At 68.7% G+C, this 25,529-nt stretch overlaps 7 protein-coding genes across 8 annotated transcripts; 3 read left to right on the top strand and 4 right to left on the bottom strand.

Annotated features, from left to right (window-relative positions):
• Positions 1-569: 569 nt before the first annotated feature.
• Positions 570-4,536, bottom strand: CTSA (cathepsin A). The gene is made up of 15 exons (XM_086474762.1): positions 4,486-4,536; positions 4,163-4,320; positions 3,974-4,085; positions 3,811-3,861; positions 3,491-3,577; positions 3,231-3,386; positions 2,781-2,872; positions 2,345-2,429; positions 2,118-2,209; positions 1,835-1,913; positions 1,537-1,685; positions 1,388-1,463; positions 1,188-1,277; positions 933-1,034; positions 570-740 (listed from the first exon to the last, which is right to left on the bottom strand). Exons 1-15 carry the CDS (start codon positions 4,534-4,536, stop codon positions 657-659), a joined length of 1,464 nt encoding a protein of 487 aa, XP_086330888.1. The 3' UTR covers positions 570-656.
• Positions 4,537-5,200: 664 nt separating this feature from the next.
• On the top strand, positions 5,201-7,932 carry NEURL2 (neuralized E3 ubiquitin protein ligase 2). The gene is made up of 2 exons (XM_086474744.1): positions 5,201-5,876; positions 7,817-7,932. Exons 1-2 carry the CDS (start codon positions 5,201-5,203, stop codon positions 7,930-7,932), a joined length of 792 nt encoding a protein of 263 aa, XP_086330870.1.
• A 2,377-nt stretch (positions 7,933-10,309) lies between these two features.
• ZSWIM1 (zinc finger SWIM-type containing 1) lies at positions 10,310-12,427 on the bottom strand. Its single transcript, XM_086474682.1, has 2 exons — positions 12,413-12,427; positions 10,310-12,343 (listed from the first exon to the last, which is right to left on the bottom strand). The coding sequence occupies exons 1-2, from the start codon at positions 12,425-12,427 to the stop codon at positions 10,325-10,327; spliced, it is 2,034 nt and encodes a 677-aa protein (XP_086330808.1). The 3' UTR covers positions 10,310-10,324.
• Positions 12,428-12,560: 133 nt separating this feature from the next.
• Positions 12,561-16,426, bottom strand: ZSWIM3 (zinc finger SWIM-type containing 3). Its single transcript, XM_086474681.1, has 2 exons — positions 16,272-16,426; positions 12,561-14,415 (listed from the first exon to the last, which is right to left on the bottom strand). The coding sequence occupies exons 1-2, from the start codon at positions 16,424-16,426 to the stop codon at positions 12,561-12,563; spliced, it is 2,010 nt and encodes a 669-aa protein (XP_086330807.1).
• A 323-nt stretch (positions 16,427-16,749) lies between these two features.
• Positions 16,750-19,128, top strand: ACOT8 (acyl-CoA thioesterase 8). Its single transcript, XM_086474783.1, has 6 exons — positions 16,750-16,880; positions 16,971-17,107; positions 17,489-17,714; positions 17,949-18,106; positions 18,448-18,639; positions 18,738-19,128. The coding sequence occupies exons 1-6, from the start codon at positions 16,750-16,752 to the stop codon at positions 18,854-18,856; spliced, it is 963 nt and encodes a 320-aa protein (XP_086330909.1). The 3' UTR covers positions 18,857-19,128.
• Positions 19,129-19,889: 761 nt separating this feature from the next.
• On the bottom strand, positions 19,890-21,441 carry SNX21 (sorting nexin family member 21). Of its 2 annotated transcripts, none has more exons than XM_086474854.1 (3): positions 21,150-21,441; positions 20,845-21,017; positions 19,890-20,561 (listed from the first exon to the last, which is right to left on the bottom strand). In XM_086474854.1, exons 1-3 carry the CDS (start codon positions 21,439-21,441, stop codon positions 19,890-19,892), a joined length of 1,137 nt encoding a protein of 378 aa, XP_086330980.1. The 2 variants fall into 2 exon arrangements, with proteins under 2 accessions (XP_086330980.1, XP_086330981.1); XM_086474855.1 differs by having other exon boundaries at positions 20,845-20,999; positions 21,156-21,441.
• Positions 21,442-23,214: 1,773 nt separating this feature from the next.
• Positions 23,215-24,832, top strand: TNNC2 (troponin C2, fast skeletal type). The gene is made up of 6 exons (XM_009954661.2): positions 23,215-23,226; positions 24,008-24,059; positions 24,178-24,321; positions 24,395-24,509; positions 24,585-24,721; positions 24,801-24,832. The coding sequence occupies exons 1-6, from the start codon at positions 23,215-23,217 to the stop codon at positions 24,830-24,832; spliced, it is 492 nt and encodes a 163-aa protein (XP_009952963.1).
• Positions 24,833-25,529: the final 697 nt, after the last annotated feature.

The raw sequence follows: 25,529 nt of genomic DNA, 5'->3' as shown, positions 1-25,529 counted from the left end.
GCAAGGAAAGCAAAGCTGGGGGTAGCAGAGTGGTGCGAGGAGCTGGGCAATGAGGAGCAGAACCGCTTTGTTCAGAGAGTTTATTGCGAGTTCCCAGAAGCACTGCGTGCCCCGGGCGGTGAGCGGGCAGTGGGATTGTCTTCGTGGTAAGCCTCCAGCACCGGGAGCAGACGTGGGAGCAGTTTGGAGGGGAGCAGAAGGCCCCTGCAGGACCAGCGCCCAGCTGCCTGCAGCCGCCACGTGAATTGTGCTTCCGAGCAGGGGGCAGCTGCCTCGGAGCCTGCCCAGGGCTGTGTGCGTGCGGGGCAGAGGGGAAGTGGCAGGGACCACTCCCGCCCCAGGAGGGAAGAAGTAGCCGCCTCCCCCGACCGGGGGGAGGCAAGAGGGGAACCCACAAGCGAGGACACGGCTGCAGCAGGGCACGACTCCTCACCCAGCAAGGACAGAGCCCCCAGGGCTCCTCACCCCACCCACTGCAGGCAGCCCCGTCCTCAGCCCCGTCCCGCCGGGCTGGGCAGAGCCCCTGGGCTGGCGCGGGGAGCCCCCGGCTGCAGGGGAGACTCGTTTTGTGGTGCAGGGAGCCCGGGCGCAGCGAGGACGGGCTGTGCGGGAGGTGCCGGGGGCAGCCGGGGTGCCAGGCACTGCCTCCCCGGCTCCTAATAAGGCTCGTTCTTAATGAAGCGGCTGAACATGGTGAAGGCAGCAAGCGGCCGGTCCGTGGGCACCATGTGTCCGGCTCCCTGCGGGAAACGGGCAGCGGCAGGTCAGTGCTGGCTGCGGGGCTGCCGCAGCCCTGCAAGCGCCTCCAGCCCCAGGGTGCCGCCACAGCCCAGCCAGCACCTCCCCCTCGGACCGCAGCACTGGTGTCCAGCACGCCCGCCCGCCCCATGGCCAGCAGCCCCGTCCCTGTCTCCCAGAGCCCTCAGCCCTACCTTGACGGTGAGGAAGGCGATGTTGGTGAACTCCTTCACGAATCCCCCGATCTGGTTCTCACCTCCTTCAGTGTAGAGCCAGGGCCGGCGAGCCACCTGCACCTGGGACCGGCGGCAGCGCCTCAGTGCCCTGGCTGCCCGAGGCGGGTGGCCGGCCCTGCTCACGCTCTCGCCGCAGCCGGCCCCGGCACGCAGCCGACCGCACAGCCCGGAGCCGGTGAGCAGCCTGGCCCAGGCCCTGCTCCACCCACTTACCTTCTGGCAGAGGGAGTCCACGAACCACTCGTCCCCGAGGAAGTTGCAGGCCATGTCGACGTCCCCGTTGTACACCAGGATCCGGTATTTCTGCAGAGCAGAAGGAGGGTGAGCGTTTCGCAGGGCAGCAGCCCCAGCCAGGCAGGAGGCAGGTCGGGCAGAGCCAGTCCCAGGGCCCGGTGGGCTCCCCCTGCACCCACCGTGGCTCCAAGCAGCTTCAGGTACTGGTCGTTCATCTGCATGTACAGGCGCCTGTAGCTGCGGTTCACCTCGAAGCTGCGGAGGAAGCGCTGGCGTCACGCGGCTGCTCACGCCCGTGGCAGTCCCTGCCCACCCGGAGCTTGCTCACCTGCACACCTGCCACTCCGGGGCGTCGGGGGGGATGTGAAGAGCCTTCCGCACCTCCGGGGAGTTCAGATACACTCTGGGGGCTGTGGAGTTGGTGCAGGGCGGGTCCATCCGGACCTTCTTCCGGGCCACCGGCATCCGGAGCAGGTTCTGGGAGAGAGTCGGGAGGGTCTCTGCCACAGCGGCACCTGGTGCTGCCCCACGGGAGCAGCCACTCTCTGCCCCCTCCTGCCCCCAGGCAGCACCACTGGCCGCGCACAGGACACTCACAGCCCGGTGGCACGGGTGCCCGGGCTCACCTGCCGCCAGGAGAACCTCATCGGCATCCGGATGAAGGAGTTGCCCAGGTCATGTGTGACGAGATAGCCACCCTCGTACCTGCAGCCAGAACGAGCACAGGGACAGGCTGAAAGCTCTGGAGGAACAAGGGCTCAGGGCCCTCCCTGGGGGAGCCGTGAACAGCAGCCAGACACGGTCCCCCCTGCCCAGCCCACCACCTCCCTCTGCCAGCCGGGACCCCACACGCTGCAGACCAAAGAGAACTGGTGCCCAGAGACCCATTTTCCCTGGGGCCACTCTCACCTCATGCTCCCAGGGACACCACCATCACACGGGGCATAGAGATTGTAGATGTTAAGGCCGGACTCCTCTACAATCTGGATCACCTCCTCCATCTGCAACGAGCCGCAAGAAGGGTTTGGGACTCAGCAGGACCTGTGAGGGACTGTGGGCCCATTCAGAGCCAGGCAGGTGGGTGCTGCACAGACACCGGCACTGGGCACACGCTCGGGGGCTCCGACTCCCCTCACCTTGAGCGTGCAGTTCAGGTTGGAGTTGTCATGGAAGTTGCACTTCCCCTGGGAGCAGCAGAAGGCCTGCAAGTCCCTCCACAGCCTGCGGGCAGAGACCAGGGGACTTGGAACTACACAGACAGCAATGCCGACACAAAGCCAGCGGTGGTGGCCGCAGCCGTGCTGCAGGCTCCCGGCCCCGCAGCGGCACAGCGCGCGGCTGGCCTGGTGCCCTGTGCGCCCCGTGAGTGAATGCGCCTGTGGGAGCTGCCCAGGACCAGGGGCCACCACCGCAGCCTGGCTGCTGGCCCAACTCAGGCCAGGAGCTTCCCTTGTCCCGCACACCACTGACCCAGCCAGCCCTGTCCCACACCGTGCCCCCACCCTGCCTGTGCAGGGACAGCGCATCTAGCGGCAGCAGCCCCCTACCCAGCTGCTCTCCCCCTCCTCTTACTCGGTCCCCAGCAGACCGTGGTAATAGGCAAAGTAAACCAGGGAGTTGTCATTGATCTCGTAGGAGGAGAGGCCGTTTCCCACAGCGATTCCCTGCGAGGCAAAAAGAAAACAACTCTGTTGTGTTCCAGCTCCCCACAGGGCAGGGGCAGCGGCACCAGGCAGGAAGCAGATGCGGCGCTGTTTACTCCGCAGAGGGAACAGGAAGGGTCGGGGGTGCCTGAGAACACTCCCCTGGTCCCACGCGGCGGGGACAGACACGTCCACCGGCAGCCGCTGCCAGCAGATGAAAGGCCTTAGGGCCAGGCCCGCCCTACGCCCGCAGGGGGCCCTGCACACCGGCTGCGCCGCTGGTCCCCACCCCGGTACTGCTGGAGAGCCCCAGCAAGGCCGTGCCAAGCCCTCCGCTCCCCGGTTCATCCCAGGCTGGCGGTGGGGCCCAGCTGCCCACCTTCAGGTTGAGGCTGGGGTCCTGCATCACCCACTCCGCCAGCGTGGGGATGTAGATCCCCCCATAGCTCTCCCCTGTGAGGAAGAGATCGTTCTTGGAGTACTCAGGGAAGAGCCGGAGGAACTCCTTCAGCGCCAGGTAGTTGTTGTGAGCAACCTGCAAGGCAGGAGGAGACGGGGGTCAGGCAGCGAGGCAGGACCCCTAGTGCCCAACTGGGGCAGGCAGGAGGCAGGTCCCTGCCAGCAGCCTGGGTCACTCGCCTCGGTGTCATTCGTGGCATACTTCTTGTCCTCGGAGTAGGAGAAGCCGACGCCAGCGGGGGACTCCAGGTAGAGCACGTTGGCAATCTGCAGGGACAGCAGAGGAGCCGGTGATCAGAGGAGACCCCCCATCCTGGCTCGGCGAGGCAGAGGGCTGCTGGCCTTGCTGGTGGCAGCACCCGTGGGTGCCCAGCCTCTCCCCAGGTTGTGCTGGGCAGGGGGCCTGCAGCAGGCTCAGCTCCACGGAGAGGGCAGGAGGAACCGGCTCGGGGCCACCCTCTCCCCGCCGCCGTGGAGGGTGGTGCCGCCTGTGCCCATACCTTGTTCCAGGCGTAGTCGTTGTACTTCAGCGTGACCCCGTCGGGCTGGATCTGGGGAGGCAGAAGGCCGTGACCGAGGGGCATAACTAGGCTGGCCCCAGCGGGGCGGCTTGTGCCACACAGACTACCAACCCCGAGCCACCGGATGGCTACGACTACTGACCAGGAAGGGGCCGTGCTCCTTCAGGAAGCCCTCCATGGAGCTGCAGCCGGGGCCCCCGTTCAGCCATAGCACCAGGGGGCTGCCCTGGGGATCGCTCTGGGCCTCCACAAACCTGCGGGCACACGACGGTCAGGGCCTGGTGCCAGGCCGGGTCCCCGCTCCGGCTGCTCGGGGCGCAGCCCCACGTACCAGTAGTGCAGGCGCTTGCCCGGCCCGGCGCAGAGGTAGCCCGAGAAGTGCCGGAAGGAGGGCTGCTTGCCCAGCCCCGGCAGGAAGGTCACCTCGTGGCCCGGGGGGGCGGCCCGGCTCAGCCCCAGCAGCAGCGCGAACAGCAGCACCGGCCCCATCTGCGGGGGCGAGAGGGGAGGTCGGGGCGCTGCCGGCCGGGAACGGCCGCGGCCCCAGCAGCGCCCCACGGCTGCCCCCGACCCGGCTCGGCCCGACCCCCCCTCCGGCCCCGGCCCGGTCATCCCCCCCCCCCCGCCCGTCCCATCCCGTCCCGTCCCGCTGACCCCGGCCGCTCCCGGCGCGGCTCTCGCGGGCAGCGATCCCGGCGGGCACATGACACCCTCCCATATGACCTCTGCTGCCCACGTAACGGGGCGGGGCCTCGCGGGGGCCAATCAGCGCCCCGGCGGCGGCCGGGCCCTGCCCCAGTCCCGCGCGCGCACGTGGGTGCGGCGCCGGCCCCGAGCGGCCGGACGGGACGGGACGGGGGGGGGGGGGGGAGAGGGGGGGGGGGGCCGCGGCGGGGACCCGCGCGGGAGGGGGCGGGGCCGAGGGCGGCTCCGGCGGGAGCCTCGGCCTGCGGCGGCAGCGGGGAGCGGGGTCCCGGTGGGCACCGGCGGGTACAGATGGGTACTGCCGGGTACCGGCGGGCATCACCGGGGCACAGCCAGGCAGTGCCGGGTACAGCTGGGCTCCACCGGGTGTAGCTGGACACAGCCGGGCACCGCCGCACACTGCCGGGCACCGGCGGGCACCGGGGCACAGACAGGTGGTGCCGAGCCCAGGCAGGCACCGCCGGGCACGGCCAGGCACAGTCGGGCAGTGCCAGGGAGCCCCGTGGGCCCGGAGGGGCCCGGCTACACCCTGGCAGGCGCGGGGCAACCCCCGCCCTGCCCCGCGGCACTAGGACCCCCCCCCGAGCCGGCCCGGCTGTCCCTGCCCGCCGGGGCCGTCCCCGCCTCGCAGCTGCTGTGACGGGGACAGTTAAAAATAGCGGCGATGGCCGCCCGGTGCCGCCTCGCCGCGCGCTTCCACCACGTCCACGGCGCCAACGTCCGCCTGGACGCCTCGCGCACGCGGGCCACCCGGGTGGAGAGCTTCGCCGGCGGGCTCTGCTTCAGCCAGGAGCCTCTGGCGCCCGGGCAGCTCTTCCTGGTGGAGATCGAGGAGAAGGAGCTGGGCTGGTGCGGGCACCTGCGCGTGGGGCTGACGGCCCACGACCCCCAGAGCCTGGAGGTGGTGCCCGAGTACTCGCTGCCGGACCTGGTCAACATGGGGGACACCTGGGTGTTCGCCATCACCCGGAGCCACAACCGCGTGGCGGCGGATGGGGAGGAGGCACCGGCGCGGGGCCTCCCCTGGGAGCCCTTCCTGCAGATCGAGCGGGTGAGGATCCCCCGTGACGCGCTGGTGGGGCGCAGCAGGCCCGGGCGCTACAGCCACATCCTGGATGAGCTGTACAAGGCCAACGTGCTGCCCGCCACCGCCCGGCGCAGCCGGATCGGCGTGCTGTATGCCCCGCAGCCCGACGGCACCGCCGACATGCACATCGTCATCAATGGGGAGGACATGGGGCCGAGCGCCAGGCGCCTGCCCGCCGCCCGCCCGCTCTACGCCGTGGTCGATGTCTTTGCCTCCACCAAGAGCGTCCGCGTCATCCCGGTGGAATACGGCTGTAGGTACCTGCCCCCGGCCAGGGGCACATCCTGCACGGGCCAGGAGCAGGGGGGGGGGGTGGTCTGGTGGGGTCACTCCATAGTCCCAACCGTGGGAGCATCAGAGCGTGCCGCGGGGCAGAGGGACACGGGGCAGAGTGCATGGGAGAGCCCCCAGCCCCCACAGAGCGTGGGCGAGACCCCACACTGCCACCGACGGGTGGCGTCTGCCAAAAGCTCTGCGGTGCCAGGGCCGGGGAGAGCCGGCACCAGCTCCCTGCGGCAGCCGTGGGGCAGAGCCCAGCCCGGTCACCCTTCCCGAGCGGAGCGATGGGGGCGGCTCTTCTGGGCTGCCCCAGCCCGGGGGCCGCGGAGCTGTGCCCCCGCAGCACTGCGCCCGTCCCTGGCCGGAGCCCGACACCGGCTCATGGAGCTGCTCCTTGGGGGGCTGGCGAGCCCTCACCATGCCCGGCCTTGCCCCACGGGCATGTGGCAGCCCGGAGCCAAGCAACGTCCTGCCAGGGCATCCAAACATCCGGCTGCGCCCTGCCGCCCACCCTGGCACGCGCGCTGTGCCCCCACGCCTGCCGCGTGCCCCGGCCGCGGGGTGCCCCGGGCAGACACCCCGTGATGCCACCGGAGATTGGGCAATACCCGGCATCCCTCGGCTGGCTGGGGAGGGGCCGGGAGGATCGGTGCTAGGTGCTGGCTCTTGCGAGGAGCCAGGCTAATCAGTGCTAATGAGCACCACACCGGTTAGGCAAGAGCCAGGAGAGCCAGCACCAGGGTGCCAGCTGCCCACGGCTGCTGGGAGCCACTGCTTCTCTTGCCCGGGCAAAGTTCAGCTGCTGCTTGGGGCTGAAATCCAGGATTCTCCCTGCTGGCTGCCGTGAGCCGCGTTACCCGAATGGGGAGGTTCCGTGTGCCCAGGCCTCCCCGCCCTGGGAGCGTGCCGAAGGGCTCGCGCCGGCACCACGTACCCCTGGCAGAGCGGCTCCATGGGTCATGGGTCCCCACCAGCGCCGGGGCTGGCACAGTCACGGCTGCAGAGGCACAATCTGGCTCCTTCCCCTCTGCTGAGGGTTCGCCAGCTCGGGTTCCTGCAACGCTTCCGCAGGGTTTAAAAACCAGTCTCGGGGCGGTTCCGCTCCTGGCCGAGCTGCAGCCGGTGAGGCGAAAAGCAGAAGCAGAAGCGACACGCGATGCGGTGCGGAGGGCAGGAGGGGCACAGGGCGTCTGCGGCCCGGCACCTGGCAGCCCCGCGCCACCGAGGCAGAGATCAGCACCGCCGCCGTCCAGCCGCGGCCCCAAGGTCGGGAGCCGGCCGAGCGCGGTGCAGCCGCGCTCCGGGAAGCCGTGGATGAACCAAGGCCCACGGGCTGCGCCTGAGCCAGGTCTCCTTCCAAATCGGAGATGAGCCGCAGCCAATTGCGCCTGCGCCGCTGAGGGCTCCAGCAGGAGGGACCCCTCAGGGGTGTCGTGGGAGCAGGAACCGGGCAGAGCCCGCAGGAACAGCTCGGGGGATGCTTGTCCCAGAGGCACGGCGGGAGCCGTCTCTGCACCCCGGTAGGAGCAGACCAAGGTCCTGGGATGAAAGGGAAGTGCAGGGTGGGCATGTGAGACCCCGGGGAGCTGCTCGAGCCCCCCCCGAAAACAAATGCAAACCAGCCACGGCACGTAACTGTCCTACCAGCCTTACCCCGGGTAACGGGAAGAGCTTCCCTGCCCCAGGCCCTCGAGCTCCCGTCCCCGCCACAGCAGCCTGGCACCAGCTCTCCTGCACGGCCGGCTCCAGCCCGGGGCAGGATGACGCCTGCTCCCGCCACAGAGCGAGCTCACCCACCGCTGCCCTGAACACCGGGCCTCCGGGGAGCCTCAGGCCCATCTCCTCCCCACCCCTCCGCTCTCAGCCTCCCCAGGGACGCGGCCAGCTCAGCTGCTCCTGTCTGTTCTCTTCCAGTCCCCTCCCTGCAGACCCTCTGCCGCCAGGTCATCGAGAAGCACATCGTCCACCGCCTGGCCATCGACGGCCTGAACCTGCCCCCGCCGCTGAAGAGCTTCTGCAAACACGAGTGAGGCGCTGCCCCGGGCCCACAGCCCCCCGGGCCCACCGTCGCCCAGTGGTGCCCCCCGCTGCCCCCACGTGTGCGGCACTTGCCGCCGGGCGAGCACGGGCAGCGGTGAGAGGGACGTGTCTCCGCACAGACGGGGGCGGCGGGGCTGGCGCGTGGGTGAGAGCGAGCAATAAAGCGCTTCCAGCCAGAAACGAGGGGGCTGCGGCGGGGGCTGGTGCACGGAGCCAGGCGGGGGCAGTGAGGATTGGGCCTGACCCACTGCCGCCGGGCCCACGCCGATGGTGCTGGTGGAACCGGGCTGGCTGGGGCGGGCACCGCGGGACCCACAGAGCCCCTGCAGCAGGAGACCCGGCCTCGCTGGCAGGACCAGTACAGGGCTTCAACCCAAGCCTGGTGCTGGGCCAGTCCTCAATGGGGCAAGGCCAGCGCTGGGCAGCTCTGGGGGAAGGAAGCCGTGGTGGCTTTGGGTTTTTTTTGGGGGGGGGGGGCACATGGATTTCTTCCCCTTCTGTATCAGGGCATGTCGTGTGGCCGCTGGGGCTCCTTCAGGGGAGCTGAGTCCTGTCAAAGGAGGGCTCGGGGGGGGCTGGGAGCCCCTTCAGCAGCCACTCGTGGGAGCAGTTCCCCCCGCTGTGAGCCTGTGAGCACGGCTGGGCCCCAGAGCGAAGCCGGGATCGCCCGGGTGGATCAGGGCCAGGGCTGGCCGGGTGGAGCGCAGGAGGGCGCAGCTCAGCACTCGTGGGGAGGGTCAATTACAGCCGGGCGCTTGTCCCAGGCGGTTTCGCTCTTGGGAAAGATGTTTACCCCGAGAGGCGATGAGTTATTTCCTGGGCTCCCAGCGGGGCGGGGGCAGGCAGCCCCGAGGGAAACCCGCAGCACCCCGGGAGCCGCGCTGGCAGCAGCCTTGCTCGGGCACATACCTCACAGTGACCCGGTGCAGGGTCCAGCTATCCCCCCTCGCTGGCTGGGGAGGGAGACCCAGCGCTCCCCGGCTCCAGGAGCCGGCACCGGGCTCTCCTCCAGACCCCCGTCCTCCCGCTGGCAGGGACGGCAGCCGGCGTTCCCGCAGTGCCTGTGCCGGGAGGTGAGGCAGGGTCGGAGCTGCACAGAGCAAGAGGCAGAGGGAAGAGCCCTCTGAAATCGGGAGAGGGCCCACACGTGTCAGCAGCGATGGCGAGGGGGCCGGCAGGCAGGGCCTTCCAGGCCGAGGGGTGAAACCAGCGGCCCCAAGTTTACAGAAAGCGTTTTGGGAAACACGAAGCCGTGTTTGGTCAGAGGGATCCGACAGGATCAGACAATGTTACCGAACCCTCCACCGGGGGGAAAACCCCAACCAGGCAGCAGCCCCGCTCCTGCCATGGGCCAGCCCCACCAAAACCGTAGCATTAACAAAGGAAGGGCCCGTCCAGGAAAACACTGATGGCCACAGACCCGCAGCGAGGAGCGGGGGCTCCGACAGACCCCACCACGTCCCAGCACGGCGGGCTCTGAAGTGCCGGTGCTGGAGCTTTTCTGGGGCAAGGGGGGCCGGGGAGCTCACGCAGCCCGAGAGCAGCGCCCGAGGGTCAGCGCTTGTTTGCTCTCCTCGGTGTTCTCCCTCCCCCAGCCCCCACGCTGGCAGCCTTTGCTCTCCACCTCACCGCAGCTTGTTTGTGCCGCTGTGACCCCCAGCCTCCCCCAGCCACGAGGGAGGGCGGGTTCCCCTTTCGGAGAGCAGCTGCCACAAACAACTCCCCCGCTCCGGCTGCGGGCCACGCTGCCAGCAGCCGAGGTTGCCACCCTCCGGCTCTGCCGCCTCCTGACAAGCGGGCTGGCTCCGCTCACGGGGACGCACCGCAACAAGGCGAGACCACCGAGAAGCACCGTCCGAAGCCCCGCCTGATCTCTCTGGCTGAGCGAGCCCCACGGTCCCACCCCGCGGGCAGGGAGGGCCCAGTGCAGAGGCAGACGCAGCTCCCGAGCAACACGAGGCTGATTTATTGGCTTTGTTGCACAACACAGCACAGCTGGATGCTGGAACAACCTGCAGGCGCTGGCCACCGATCAAATAATTACGTCACATGTTATTATACCGTCACCTCCCACGCCGCACCACCCGCAGCTGGCTCCCAGCCCCATCTCCGGTTAGCCAGGTCAGCGGCTGGTCGCCCATCCAGCGCCATCAGGAGCTCCCAATCCGGTTCCTCAGCTGCCTCGTGCAAGAGGTGACACTCGCTCGGCAGACAGGGAGCCCAAACTGCCCCTTCCATGGCGAGCCCCGAGGCAGCGACAGGCTGAGGGGGGTACAGGTGGAAGCCGGGACAGCGGTGGAGTGACCAACAGGCCCCCACACATCTGCTGCCCGCGGCTCCGGAGGGCCCGCCCGGCGCGGCCAGCTCGGCTCCCGCCCGGCGCTAGAGCTTCACCTCGACGTAGGGCCCGATCCAGCGGTCAGCCAGCTCCCGGAGGGTCCTGTACCTGCGCTCAAACTCCTCCTCACTGCAGTGGGTGAGAAGCCGGACAATCTCCGCCGTCAGGAAGGACACCACCAGGGATTTATCCAAAGACTCGTTCCAGGAGCTCTCCAGGATCTCCAAGAGCCCATCAGCACTGTCTCGCCTGGCCTGATCGGCGTTGCCTCCCTTCTGCCATCGCCTGCTGAGCATCTCTGGCTGCAGGGTCTTCCCGTCCCAATTCAGCGCGGCCAGGATGTGCCGGCAGGGCAGCTGGAAGACCTGGTTGAAGTGGCAAGTGCAGATGCTCAGGCCGTTCAGGTCGACGCTGTGGGCATCCTCCAGGACCTGGATGCTGAGCGCGTCCTCCTGGGTGCCCATCACCTGCACGGACTGCTGCACCACCGCGAGCTCGCTCAGGCACAGCCTGGCAGCAGCCTCCGTGCAAATATCGCTCAAAGACTGCCTGATGTGCTCTTCAGTCCTCCGGTTCATCTCCTCCTCGCTGTCACCTGCCGGGTTCTCTGTGGCCTCCGGTATAACTGCAGGAGACAAAGGAGCTAACGAGGGCTGAGGGCTCTCGGGCTCGCTCTGGAGGAGAAGAGCCTGGGGGGTCTCAGGCTGATGCTGAAGAGCCGCGGGGAGCCAAGGAGCTGCCGGTGAATTCTGAACAATCACAGGACTCTCAGCAGCTATGAGGGAGGCTGGCACCAGCCACTGCTGCCAAGCTGCTGCCGTGGTGGGGCAGGCCTGGACGGGGCTCTGAGATGGCTCAGCCTGGCAGGGCAGAGGGGCAAGAGGCAGACGCAAGGCAGGCAGGCCCCAAGGAGCTGCCCAAGCAGCACAGGGACCAGGATGGAGAGCAGAGCACATCATGGCATTGAGAGGAATCTTAGAAACACACTTCTGGTAGTGCTGGGCTAGGGACATGACGCAGTTCTCCAGACAGAGCCCTGGGCTGAAAACCTCGCTTAACCCCTGGATGACGATCTCCAGGTCCCTAAAGTAGTCACTGCTCTCCCCCCAGCTCCTCTCCCTGTGTGTGACCCAGATCTTGTCATCAAGCAGCCACTGAATATGGAGCTGCGGCAGCGTGTCCGGCGTCACGAGCTGGCTCAGGCGGCTGTGCACCTCCCTGCGCTGGCTCCCAGTGCCGATGTGCACGGCGTTGCTCACGGCGGTCAGGATGAGGTGCTCGGCCTGGTGCTCCAAGGCCAGCCGCTGGATCTGCCGCTGCAGCCGCCTGCAGAGGTGATAGACGGAGAACTGCACCTCCGCGGCCGGGAAGGCCTGGGCCAGCGCTGCCAGCTGGGGCAGACCGGGATCCACCAGGAGAAGCCGAGTCTCGGCCGAGGCGAGGTTGAAGGCCCGGAACGTCCCGTACACGCGGGCCAGGCTTCCTGCCGACTCATCCCGCGGGACGGCGAAGTGCGCCACCCTGGCCATGCCGCCCCGCAGCGCCGGGGCCGGCCCCGCCACCAGGAAGACGTAGAGGGCCCGTCCCGCCGTCCCGGCGACCCGGTGCACCAGCAGCGCCTGGGGGAAGAGGGCGAAGACGCCGCCCATGGCGGCGCTCTGGAAGCTGACGGCGGCCATGTGGCCGCCCGCGCCCACCTCGTAGGACACCAGGGAGCCGCAGCCCGCGCCCGGCAGGGCCCGCGCCATCGCCAGCCCTGCCGGGGCCCGGAGCGATCGGCCGCGGCCCCGCACCGGCACGTTACCGCCGCGCCGCCACTGGGCGGACGGATCCCGGCGTGCCCCGCGCCTTTCCGGGGGGATGTATCCCGGCGTGCCCCGCGCCTTTCCGGGGGGATGTATCCCGGCGTGCCCCGCGCCTTTCCGGGGGGATGTATCCCGGCGTGCCCCGCGCCTTTCCGGGGGGATGTATCCCGGCGTGCCCCGCGCCTTTCCGGGGGGATGTATCCCGGCGTGCCCCGCGCCTTTCCGGGGGGATGTATCCCGGCGTGCCCCGCGCCCCGCCTAAAGCGGGGGGGCGGGAGGGGTGAAGAGGGGGAGAAATGTATCCCGGCGTGCCCCGCCACCAATCACCGTGGGGCGCGCCATGACGTAGCGCCGCGCTGTGGGGCCCCCTGCCGGCCGAGCGCGCCCCGACACCACCCGCCGGTACCGGCCCGTCGCAGCCCTCGCACGGCGCCCAGGGCCGGGGACCGCCGGGAGGCCCCTCTCGGAGCCCCCGTTACCCGGAGCAGTGCGGGGGCACCGGCTCCTTCCCGGCCCCCGGCGGCCGGTCCCAGGCTGCCAGGATGGCCGCCAGCGCGGAGCTGCGCTGCTCCAGCTCCCCCGCCTCGCTCCGCGCCAGCAGCGTGGCCAGCTCTAGGCTGAGGGACCGGACCCGCTCCCCCCTGCCCTCCGGACGGCCACCCACCGAGCCCGAGGCCCCGCCACCGCCCAGGAGGGAGGCCGCGGGGGCCAGGAGGTACTGGTACCTCTTCTGCCAGCGCCGGCACACCATGCCTTCCTCCACCCGGCCCCGGTGCGCCCGCAGCACGGCCAGGACGTGCCTGCACGGGAGGCGGTAGCGGCGGTGGAAGCAGCAGCTGCAGCTCTGGCAGTCCTGGCTCACCCGGTGGGGGTCTTCCTGCAGCCAAACGGTGAGGGTGCCCGGCGCGGGCCCGAGCAGCTGGGTGGAGGCCCGCACCACCTCCCACTCCTTCAGGCACAGCCAGTAGCCCAGGCCCGTGCCGCAGTCCCGCAGCGCGGCCAGCATGCGGCCCGGCCCTGCCACAGCAGCCTCGGGGTGCTTGGCAAGAGCCGGAGAGCCGGAGACAGGGCCTGGTTCTGCCGAGGCACTGGCGTGTGCGTCGGGCTTCTCCTGGAGGCTGCCCCGACCATCCTCCTCGGTGCTTGAGGAATCCTGGTCCAGGCTTTCGGAGCCTCTGGAATCGAGGCCATCCGCGTGCTCCAGGAAGCGAAGGACGCTCGCCTCCAAGGACGGCTGCTGGCCGAAGAGGGTGGCCATTCGGTGCGTGATGAGGTCCAGGCTGTCCATGTGCGCGCTACAGGAGCGCGGGCCTCTCTCCTCGTGCACATGCCACAGCGGCTCGCAGAAGAACCAGTTGGCTCGCAGGTTGTCGTACAGCTCCGGGCTGGCCACGTGCTTCACCACCTGGGACAGCGTGTCCAGGCTCGCAGCCGAGGGGGAGAACATGGCCTCCTGCAAGGCCAGCGCCACGTTCTGCTTGAGCGAAGAGGAGACTTCTGCTTCCTTTACGTTCTTCTCGAGCAGTCGGACAGCGTGATAGACCGAAAGGAGCACCTGGGCAGAGGGAAAGAGCTCACGGAGGACGGCTCTGTGAGAGAAGAACACGTCCACGAAAACAGCCTGGACCTTCTGCCACTCAGGGTTGAACTCCTTGAAGATGGTCAGCATCTTCCTGACGCCGTGCCCCGTGTCATGCTTCAGCAGCGACAAGTGCACCACCTTCCCTGCTCGCTCCCCGCTCTCTACGAGGAAAGCGTAGAGAACGCGTCCCCCCTCGCCCGGCACCCGGTGCAGCAGGAGGCGCTCGGGGAACTGCACCAACGAGCTCTTCATCCTGCTGGTCTGGAAGCTGAGCCTGTCCAGGCTGCGGCTGTCGGCTACGCTGATGGAGGCCAGCGAGCCCCTGTCCGCCCTCAGGAGGCTTTTCATGACCTCGGCCACCCTGATGAGCACGGAGGCCGAGGCATTTTCCTTCTCTGCCTCGGGGAGCACGGGAGCCCCGCACGGAGCGGGAGCCCCGTCCAGCAGTTGTTCCGCGGCCGAGCCCTCCCCTGCCGCATCGTCGCTGTCGCTCCCACCCGCCCACCGCCGTGGGTGCTGCTCTGCAGTGCGGTTGTTGCGTGCCGCAGGCCTTGGCTTCATGGGGGCAGCTCCGGGCCGGGAGTACACCGAGTCTGCGTGGATGTGGTTGCTGTTGAGTTCGCTGACCACGAGCAGGTCCACGTCCTCATTGTACTGCAGCACAAAGTGAGCCGGGCACAAGGTGCGCTGCTTCCTCAGCGTGCTGTATGTCTGCGCCCGGGCACAGCCAAACGTCACCTGCATGAACCTGCAAACATAGGGGAGGCGTTAACGGGGGAGCGGTGGTGGGGCAGGCCGGCGGCGGTTAGTTTTGACTTTTCTTGCGTGCCAGCTCTGCGTTCAGCCAGCGAGCACGCAGCAGCCACGTGTGCCGGTCAGACCCGCAGGCTGTCTTCTGCTCCCTGAAGCCTGGGCCGAGAAAGCTCAAACACAGGAGAAACAACAGCATCGAGAGTGACAACAGCCACGACCAGGTGCCACAAAGCAGCCCCAGCTCTTGTTCCCGGTGGTGCCTCCGATTCTGCTCTCCAGACACAGCAAAGCCATCGACAAAAACTCGATACCCGCGTTTGCGGCTCACTCCCGCAAAGCACGTATCACACCGCAACTCCTCTGCGCCTGGAGGAGCGGGCTAGAACCTCGCAAGAAAGACCTCGAGGCATGAGGTAAAATTGTATTAAGGTGGGAAGGGGAGCAGTTGTGTCACTGAGAGGGACCTTGCAGCTGCTGCCACACGAGCAGATCCACCAAAACAAGGCGGTGGCACTCGACCCGCTCAGAGAAGCGAAGGCTGCTGAATCGAGCGCTGTGAGAGGGAAACCTGGCAGCGCCTCCGGGGAGGCAGAGGCAGCGGCAGCCAGGGAACACTGACAGACACCAATATTCAGCGTCCTGCTCCCTGAGCAGGAACAGGCAGCCCCGTCCCGGAGGGATGACTGCAAAGCTGCAGGTTTTGCTACAAGAGGCAGAGGGACACAGAGCGCAGGAGCGGGCACAGGAGAGCCGAGCGGGCTGGGACAGGCCAGGCAGTGACACCGGCAGAGCTGAGACTTGGAGAAGGGCATGTGGGTGACACGGCCAACAGCCCCCTTCCCGGCAGGTGTCACACACATTGTCCCCCAGGCGGGGTCTGGTACCCGTGTGCCACGAGCCAGCCGTGCCCCCAGAGCACAGAAGAGGGTGCTGGGTGGACATTCCAGAGCCAGCACGTCTCCTTGTTTTGCGATACAGCTCACACACGCTGCACAGTTACAGAACTTAATTGCTAGGCATGCTCAGAACGTATTGGTTGCTATGCTCTCCGCTCTAAATAGAAAAATATAAACTAAATGAGTTAGCTTACAATTTTTCAAGGATATTTTCCTCAGAAATATGTTTTTTTTACTGATTGATTTGTCCTTGCCTAGATCCCATACATCAGTCCCAACGAGAAAGACTGTCTGGGGGTATTCCCGGGGTGGGATGTTTCCCTTTAACAGGAAGGGAAACAAGGCAGGTTTCTTCTTATTCAAAGGAGCAGCCTGAGGGAGGCATGCATTGCTGAGAGACCACCAGCGGACAAAGCCAGCCCTGAATCTTGTGAAAAACAGGGCTGGAGTCTGGAAAAAAACAGGACCGAGCTTTGAGAAGGGAACTCTTGCTGCTAGAGCCCCTGGATCTCGTGAAAAACAAGGTTTGAAAAACAAGGTTGGCAAATCTCGTGAGAATTTTGTGAAAAACAAGGCCGAAAACCAAAGCCGAAAACCAGGGCCAGGCTTGGGAAAGAAAAGAAAGGAAAGGCTCCCGTGCTAAGAGAGAGAAAAGGAAGAGCCAGGTTCCTCGCCCGCGTTACCGCCCGCGGTGGGGCCGGCCCGCTCACGGCAGCGGTCAGCCGGGCACGGACAAGAGCCGGCGCCGGGCGGAGGGGCGCCTGCCGGGGCTCCGTGAGTCGGCCGAGCCACGCCGCACTGCGGGCAGACGCTCCTGCCTCCGCCCGTTCCCCGCGGCCCGCCGGGAGCACCGGCAGAACGGCGGGGGCGCTGCTGCGGGTGGGTGGGGAGCGGCGCGGAGCCCGGCCGGATGGGGGGGGGGGTGCGGGGGGCCGCGGCGGCGGGGCAGCCTTACACGACATCCTCGCGGACGGCGGTGCCGTGCTGCCGGTTGTGGCAGCGGACCGAGACGCAGCTCCGCAGGCCATAGCAGAAGCCCTGCGCCAGCTTGTAGGCGCGGAAGCACTCCTGGAACTCGTCGTAGCTCCTGAAGCAGGCCCCCAGCTCCATGGCGGGCCCGGTCCTACGGGCACAGCCACCCGGCCCCGCCGCCTCCGCTCCGCCGGCAGAGAACCTGCGACCCCGCCGCCTGCATTAAACCAGCTGCGGCACCGCCCGCACCCTGAAGCTGGCCAATGAGAGACGTTCTTCCCGGATTGGCAGGAGACGAGGCAACCAGCGCGGAGCGCTCAGCTGTCATCCGCGTGACTGGCGGCTTGGCGGCCCAATCAACTGGCGGTCCACCGCCCCGCGGTGGGCGGTACTTCCCGCTCCGCCGCGTGCCGGCCGGATGTTGCCGTTGTCAGCGGCACCGGGTCCCGGCCGCTGAGGAGATGGCGGCTGCGGGCGGCGGCGGCGGCGGCGGGGCTGGCCCGGGGCCGGGGCGGCAGCTGCCCGGGGACCTGCGGAGCGTCCTGATCACGAGCGTGCTGAACCTGGAGCGGCTGGAGCTCGACCTCTTCAGGTGCGCGGGGGCGCCGGGCCGCCGGGGCCGGGCCGCCCTCCCTCCCCGCCGCCGCCGCCGCCTTCACCGCCGCCGTCTTCTCCCCCGCAGGGGCCGGCACCACTGGGTGCCCGCTACGCAGCGCCTCTTCGGCGGGCAGATCGTGGGGCAGGCCCTGGTGGCGGCCGCCCGCGCCGTGAGCCGCGACGAACAGGTCCACTCGCTGCACTGCTACTTCGTGCGGGCAGGTGGGCCGGGCCGGGCCGGTCGGGGCCGGCTGCGGGGGCCGGGCTGCTGATCCCGGGGGTGTCCTGGGCTGAGTGGGGCGGACGGGTGGTTGTGGAGAGTGCAGGGGGTCGGGGGGGGGGGGACCGGGGCTTGTGGCGGGACTGGGCCCAGGCGGAGAATCCAGCGGCTGAGGGGCTGGGGCGGCCGGGGCTGAGGCCCGCAGGCGGGAGCTGCTGCCGCCGTCCCGGCTCCGGCCCGGCAGAGGGAGGGGGTGGGTGGCACTGCCAGCACAGGGCACAGCGGGCTCAGCCCGCCTGGCCCCAGTTGCTCGGCCTCTGTAGGTCAGGTCCCCTCTGTGGTGCGTGGTGGCCCAGCAGCAGAACGTCCCTTTTCTGTCCCAGGGGACCCCAAGGTGCCGGTGCTGTACGAAGTGGACCGGACCCGTACAGGGAAGAGCTTCTCTGTTCGTTCTGTAAAGGCCATCCAGCATGGAAAGCCGATCTTCACCTGCCAGGCCTCCTTCCAGCTGTCCCAGGGGAGCCCAGTGCAGCACCAGTTCACCATGCCTGCCGTGCCACCCCCTGAGGAGCTGCTGACACAAGAGGAGCTCATCCAGAAGTTCCTGCAGTGAGTGGGGTGGAAGGGGCACACTGGGGATGCCCTTCTCTGTAGCTGGGGCTTAGGGAGGCACAGGGATTGGGGTCACTGCCTGAGGAGTTCCCAAATACGCCTGGGAGGGGAGTAGAGAGGCAGGGCAGGGCAGGAGCTGTGGCCCTGGGTCCGTGGGCTGAAGCCGCTGTCAGCAGGACGTGCCCCTGGCCTGCCTTGGGGTTAACCTCCCCTCTCCGTGTTGGCCTGCAGGAACCCTAACTTGGCGGAGAGGTACAGAAAGCACCTCAACAAGATCCAAGCTGAAGATGTGCCGATTGATATCAAGCCCGTGAACCCGCCAGACGTCTTCTGCTCGGAGCCGCAGGAGCCAAAGCAGCTCTTCTGGGTGCGAGCACGAGGCTACATAGGTGGGTCCTGCAGGGGGGGCTTGGGCTCGGGCTCACGCTGCAGAGCACCCTTGGAACGGAGCGGGCCGAGAGGGTTGGGGTTCAGAGGCCGCCTGCGCCCCAAGCCTGCGGGAGGCTGAAATACAGGCGCGGGCGCCGCAGCACGGAGCAACGCCCGTGTGCCGCGCTGTGCCACGGCGGACTTTCCCTGGGGGGCACGGCCAGGGGAGCGGGTCAGGGAGAGCATCTCGGCTCTGGGCGGCCAGCAGCTGGCCCGTGGGGAGGCAGAGCTGCGGGGCTGCGTGCCCTGGCTTGCCCCACGGCCACCCCGCGGGGAACGGGCAGTGCCGGCGGCCTTGCAGGAGAGACCGACATGAAGGTGCACTGCTGCGTGGCCGCCTACATCTCCGACTACGCCTTCCTGGGCACGGCCCTGCTCCCGCACCGGCAGTACCACATCAAGTTCATGGTGTCCCTCGACCATTCCATGTGGTTCCACGCGCCCTTCCGAGCCGACCACTGGATGCTGTACGAGTGCGAGAGCCCCTGGGCTGGTGAGTCCTCGCTGCCTTCCCCGGGGACCCGCGCGGCAAAGGCCAGCCCTGCCCGTCCTGGGGGCGGCGGGCCGCGGTCTGACAGGCCCTCTCCGCAGGTGGGTGCCGGGGACTGGTGCAGGGACGGCTGTGGCGCAGGGACGGGGTCCTGGCTGTCACCTGCGCGCAGGAAGGGGTCATCAGGGTGGAGCAGACGCCAACCCAGAGCAAACTCTAGCTGAGGAACCCCCGCGGACCGGGGGTCAGGCACGCTGCGGGAGGGACCCCGGGACCAAACAGATGTGGGCAAGCCGGGACCTGGGAAGGAGCCTCGAAGGAGCCCGGGATGGATCCAGCACTGCGGGGAGTGCTGGTGCCAGAGGCCCTCTGTGACGGGTGGGGACCCGCAGAGGCACCCACTGTGACCGACTGCCAGCCCCGCAGCACATAACCGCACACCACGACCAGCCGCCCTTCACCTGCCCTAAATAAAGCCGTCAGGTGACCAGCTGGGCTCGTCCCCTGGAGTTTGTCCCCTTGTCCCCGCGATTGCGCTCGCCTGAGGGAGCCTCTCCTGGCAGGGGGAGGGCGGCAGTGCTGGGGGCACTGAGGGCCAGCTCTGCCCCCGCAGCAGGCTGGGTGACAGGAGGGGAAAGTGCTGCTTCAGCTCACGTGGTTTCCCGTTCTCACTTCTCCTGCCCTCCTTGTGCCCCGGCGCCTGTCAGTCGCTGCTTCTGCTCACCCTCTGTCTCCTCCCCAGGGCCAGGCTCGGGCCCAGCCGCTGGGAGCTGGGGAAAGGGGACGAGGCTGCTCCCGCCTCAGCGTGGGGGGCTTGAGGCTTCTCGCTGATGGTGCCCTGGGGGAGGTGAAGCTGAACAGACACAGCAGGCGCCTCGCTCTTCTTCCCACCAAGACTTTATTAAATAAAGTCCTTTCTATCATGTAAGTTTTGTGGGAAGTTCCTGGCGAGAGCCCCGGACCCCACCAGAAGAATTCCCGTTCCCTTACCCAGTGTCGGTGTGTCCCAGCTGAAGTCCCGTCCGCTCCATAAGCCCCCCGCAGAGGGGCAGCCGGCTCCCGGCAGCGCCGGTGCGGGTGGCGAGCGCCCCGCGGGACGGACTAACCACGGATAAGTGCATTTTCCAGGCAGCTCCCGGGCACGGGCCGTGCTGCCCGTGGGAGCGCAGTGCCACCGTCCCCACCCGTGGCATCACCGTGTCCCGGCGCGAGCCCTGCGCAGCCGCTGCCCTCCTGCCGGCGCGGCGGGACGCTCACTCCAGCGGCTCCTTGATGAGGCACTCCTTCAGGGTGGGCTGCTGCTGCAGGGGCGGCCCGGCCTCCCGCAGGTCCTGCAGCCGCGCCTCCGAGCGCCGCTTGTCCTTGCCCACCTTCCAGGCCAGGTGGACGTGGGCCTGCAGGAAGGGCCCCAGCAGCGGGTGGCTGCCCTGGGCCTCCAGCAGCTGCAGCGCCTGCTCGCAGCAGCCGTGGGCCTCGCCCAGCTCGTCCAGCTCCTGGTGGCAGACGGCCAGCCCGGCCAGCGTCAGGAGGAAGCGGCCGGAGCCGCAGACCCCCAGCCGGTCCTGCAGCCGGTAGGCGTTGGCCCAGGTGGCCAGGGCCTCGCGGTACATGCCGGTGCAGGTCAGGCGCTGCGCAGCCCGCAGGTCCTGCAGGAAGAAGAACTCGAGGAACTCGGGGGAGCGGCGGATCTCGGCGATGGAGTGCAGGTGGGACAGGAACTGCTCGAAGGCTCGGCTCCGCTTGGCAATGGTCTCGGCGGTGAAGTTCCGGCGCAGCCTCTTCCTGGGGAAGGCGATGCCGGCCATGTCGCAGCCGAAGCGGCAGCGCAGGCGGCGATTCAGCCGCTCAAAGTCCGAGTAGCGCCGGGCGATGGCGGCGGGGGCCTTGTCGAACCGGCCGGAGCGGATCAGGTAGATGGTGTAGAGCTGCGGAGGGAGCGGGGCGTCAGGGCAGTGCTGCGGGCACGCTGCTCCCGCGGGGCCGGGCTGAGCCAGGTGTGCGGCCGCGGAGGGGCCGCGGCGGGGTTGGCCCGGGCAGGAGGGAGCAGCCGGGGCTGCCGTAGCACCCGTCGGCAATAGTTACCTGAGGCTCATCTGAGCCGCCAGCACCATCCGAGCAGCACGGGGAAAGACAGAGAGAAATAAGCGCCAACCCCGTGGGACCCCCGCCCCCGGGGAGCAGCAGGACTCGCGCCCACCCCGCACTCACCACGTACTTGGAGGAGCGCTCGCTGACCACGCTGGCGCTGGTGACCTCAAAGAGCAGCCGCTGCGGTGCCAGGCTGCCCCGCGACCTCCTCCACAGCTCCTGCAGCTGCCGGGTCAGCAGGCTGCTGCCGGGGCGCTCCGCCGACGGGCCCCACTCTGCACCGGGAGAGGGGGTGTCAGCCCACCCACCGCAGGGACAGGGCTTGCCCAGTGCCCCGACACCTCTGGGCTGCCGCCCCCCACCATCGCTTGGGTCCCCCCCAGGGCGCGGGGCAGCCCCAGCCCCCCCAGCACACTGGCCCCAGCACCTGCCTCCGTCCTCTGCACCCGCGGCCGCCCCAGTGGGCTGTGGTGGATCCCCCAGCTCCTCTCCAGCACCTTCCTCCTCCTCCTCCTCCTCCTCCTCCTCCTTCTCCTCCTCCTCGTGGCTGGTGAAGCTCAGGGTGCCGCTGAGGCGCGTCGACAGCCCCTCGGTGTCGTCCTCCAGCTCCGAGCTCTCCGGAAAGTCCTCGGCCTCGGGGCCCCCACGCACCCGCTCCTCCCGGCCGCCCTCGCCGGCCAGCGCGTGCCGCAGGCGGTGCAGGATGCGGGCGGCCATCCCGGCTGCCGAGGCGGGGGGTCAGGCCCGGTTACCCCGACACGGCGGGACGGGCAGGGGGCCGGGGGCTGCCCACCACGGCCCGGCACAGCGCCGGCAGCCGCGGGCACCGCACGGGCCTGGGCTGGGACCCCCGCTCCGAGGGACACCCCGGCCCTGCGACAACCCCCCCCACCGCCGCCCCCGGAGCAGCCCGAGCCCCCGGCCCGCCCCGTGCCGCGCTGGCCCGGCCCGGGCCGTGCCGAACCGGGCGGTGCCGAGCGATGGCTGCTCCGCCGCGGCTCGTCCCGGGATCCTCCCTGCGCGGCTCCGCCTCCGCCGGGAACCCGGATCGCGGCGGCGAGGCGGGAGCTGCCGGGATCGATCGGCACCGGCGCGGCCCGGCCCGGGGGAGGGCAGGCGGCCCGGCGCTGCCCGCGGTCCCGACCCGGCCCCTGCCCGAGCCCACCCGCTCCCCTTGTCCCCTGCCCCGGAGCCCCTCACCCCAGCGCCCGGCACTGCGGGCTCCCAGCGTCCTCACACCCCATACCCCGACCCCCCGGTACCCCGACCCCCGGTACTCCAGCACCCCAACACTCCAGTACCCCGATCCCCTGGTACCCCGCACCCAGGCTGTCCATCCCGCTGTGCCACAGCCCCTGCTGGACATCCCCTGGGCCACCCTGGCACCCGGCTGCCCTTGCCACATGCCCCGTGCACCCCCAGCCTTATTTAGCACCGCGCCCGCTCCCTCCTCGCCGCTTTCTTGGGAACGTCTATTAATACCGAGGAACCAGCCCAGCTGCTGCCATCGCTCTGCCCTTGCTCGCCCGCTGCGCCCTGCTCCGGCACCCCGCACCCTGCCCGGGCTCCCTGTGCTCCCCTGGGTGTGGGTGGCTCTGTGGGGGCTTCACCCAGAGCCCGGCAGGAGCCCGAAACCTCCCCAGCCCCTGTCCGCCCAGCTGCTGAGCAGGGTGGGACACAGGGGGGGCTGGACTGGTGCCGTCCCCAGCTGCCACCCGGGGAATGGGGGGTCTCGGCAAAATCAAGAGCCAGGGAGCCTCCTGGATGTCCCCAGCACTGGGACCTTCCTGGATGGGGTGCCATCAGCCTGACCCTGCTGCAGCCCCAAGCCCCCAGGCAACCCCCCCCCCCCCCCAAAGCCACTAGCCCTGGCTGGGCCCTGGCGAAGGTGGCTGGCAGGGACTGTGGTGTGGGAGAACAGAGCCTTCAAGGAGGCACCCGGGCAGATTTCTCACTCTCCCAGTGGCCCAGAAATTTGGGGGCTTTTCTGGAGCTGGGACATGGGTGCTGACGGCACCAGGGACCCCGTACCACAGGGGGTCATGCTCCGCACCCCATCAGGGCCTTCACACCCCAGGCCAGGCCCTTGTCTGGGTGATGCTGGTGGCTCTGGGGTTATTTTTAACCCACTCCTTGCTGAGCCACCCTGGGCGGGGGGTGTTGTGGGGCGGGGGCAGAGCAGCCCTCCTACCAAGTCTCTGGTGTCCCTCCCCGGAGGGCTTGAATTTCTATCCCGGCTTCAGACCCACATTTAATCCTCAGCTCTCGGCCAATAATGCTTTGGCTAAATTAGGTAAAACACGCCTGTTGCCAATGAGTGGGGCTGGATTGCCACGGGAGAGCTGATAGGCTGCTGCGGCCGGGGGCCAGCGGCTGAGGGCACGCCGTGCGGTGGGGATGCTACAAATTGGGGTGCCAGGGGCACTGGGGAGCTTCTGGGATCTTCTGCTGCAGGAGGCGGTGACTCCCTAGGGGAGGGAAGCAGCAGAAATGCCTTCAATGGTAAGAGCCCCCGTGCTGCCGTGTGCCGCGTGCTGCATGCCACGTGCTGCGTGCCGGTGCGAGACCCTGCAGGGCAGGAGGTGCTGGGCACCGCATGCACCCAGGGGACCTGTGCTGCCGAGGTGCCTTCGCAGGTGGCAGCAGGGAGATGGTCCCCGGGACCGGGCTGACCGTGGAGGGCGAGGGCAGGGAGGCATCGGGGCAGCGCAGGGTCCCTGGGGGATGTGCCCTGGGGGGGACCGTGCAGCTGCCCGAGGGGTGTGGGTGCCCAGGGACACTGCTGAGCCCTGGCCAGAGCTCCGGACTGCGCAGAGGCGATGGTGGCAGGGGGTGGCTGAAAGCCGAGTGCTGGGTCATGAGACACGGCGTCGCTGCCGCCTCCGCGGCCGGCCCGCGCCTCCAGGAGAAACTTGATCGGGGCCGACAGGTGCCCATGGCTGCGGCCCCGCTGATCCCTGTAAGGGGAGCCGAGGAGATCTCAAAAATAGCGCCACGTGCCTGGGATGCCAAGGCTGCACACAGGGACGGTGGCCCCTGCGCCATGGAACACCTCCCGGCTGGCAGGGGGGCACCGGGCAGGCAGCTCCCTGCAGCCCACTGCCCCTCACCAGTGTCCGGGTGCACTGGAGCCGCGCGGATGGCTGGTGGCCGCGTCTCACCCTGGCATGGCATCGCCCTCCTGCTGGCCAGGGGCTCTCCCCGCACCCCTGCACCGCACTGAGCGAGGGGCTCCCTGGCGTGGCGCAGGCAGCGGCAGTGACCCCGCTCCCTTGCCTTGCAGACAGACCAGCAGGCTGAAGCTCGCGCCTTCCTCAGCGAGGAGATGATCGCTGGTGAGTGCGGGGGCAGTGGGGAGAAGGGCCAGACCTGGCCAAGGCGCTGGGCCAGGCTCCGTCCTGCTGCCGCGGCCCCGTCCTGCGCGCTGCCCGGCTCTGACCCCCTTCCCCGCAGAGTTCAAGGCCGCCTTCGACATGTTTGATGCGGATGGCGGCGGGGACATCAGCACCAAGGAGCTGGGGACGGTGATGAGGATGCTGGGCCAGAACCCCACCAAGGAGGAGCTGGACGCCATCATAGAGGAGGTGGATGAGGATGGTGAGCAGCCCTCGGCGTCGGGTGGTGGGTGCCGTGCGGGCAGCCTGACCCACGCTCGGCTTCCTCCCCGCAGGCAGCGGCACCATCGACTTTGAGGAGTTCCTGGTGATGATGGTGCGCCAGATGAAAGAGGATGCCAAGGGCAAGTCTGAGGAGGAGTTGGCCAACTGCTTCCGCGTCTTCGACCGGTGAGTGGGGGCAACACCTGCCCGTTCTGCCCGCAGGGGCGAACGGAGCCACATCTTGCCCTCACCCCCCTGCAGGAACGCAGACGGGTTCATTGACATTGAGGAGCTGGGTGAGATCCTGAGGGCCACTGGGGAGCCCGTCACCGACGAGGACATAGAGGACATGATGAAGGACTCGGACAAGAACAATGATGGCCGCATCGACTTCGATGGTGAGCAATGGCCCCGGACAAGCACCCATGCTGCACGTCCCGGGTAGGGCCCTGGGCTGAGGGTGCTGCTTTCTTGCAGAGTTCCTGAAGATGATGGAGGGGGTGCAGTAAGGGACCAGACATTCCTCGGGCCGGCGGCTGCATCCAGCCCTGCTCCACCGCTGCCCAGGGAGCAGCAGCTCCGCAGCGCCCAGCCCCCGGCTGCCCACACTGGCTGGGACCCTGCCCCGCACTGGGGCCCTGGTCTCACCCTGCCAGTGGCGGCTGCGCTTTTCCTCCAGACTCTCGCACGTAGTTTCGGCCTGAGCCTCAATAAAAGGGGAAAGGCTTGAGCTGCTGGTGCAGAACTTCACCGGGTTCACGTGGGGAAGGGGCCGCGGCCCCATGCCACCCCCCCCCCCCCGACCTTCACTCCCCAGGGAGGGGAACGTGGCTGGGTGGGTACCTCATGCCGGTCAGGCTCAGCCCGCGGGGCCATGCTGGCGGGGCGTGGGGGCAGAGGTTCTCACGGGTTCCCACAGGCCGCTGGGTGGGCGCCAGCACTGAGCTCAGAGTTTCCGTGCGGAGCAGCCGGTTCACACGCCAGCGGGCAAGGGAGCACGGCCCCGGCAGGAGGGGTCCCAGTGGGCAGAAAACTCCGGGGGCCCGCTCCAGGGCAGGGCTGTGGGACCCTAGGGCAGTCACCACCACCTGCCCCACACCAGGACCCCCGTGTCGCACCCAAAAGGGCACAGAGGACCTGGCTCTAAGGTGGGGGGGCAGCAGCAGCCACCTCCTCGTGGGGTCAAGCCCATGCTGGAGCCTTTGT

Source organism: Leptosomus discolor, chromosome 17 (assembly GCF_034619465.1).
Source record: "Leptosomus discolor isolate bLepDis1 chromosome 17, bLepDis1.hap2, whole genome shotgun sequence".
NCBI classification, from domain to species: domain Eukaryota; kingdom Metazoa; phylum Chordata; class Aves; order Leptosomiformes; family Leptosomidae; genus Leptosomus; species Leptosomus discolor.
Note: the sequence above shows the minus strand (reverse complement) of the source record. Positions and strands in the feature narration are given on the sequence as shown.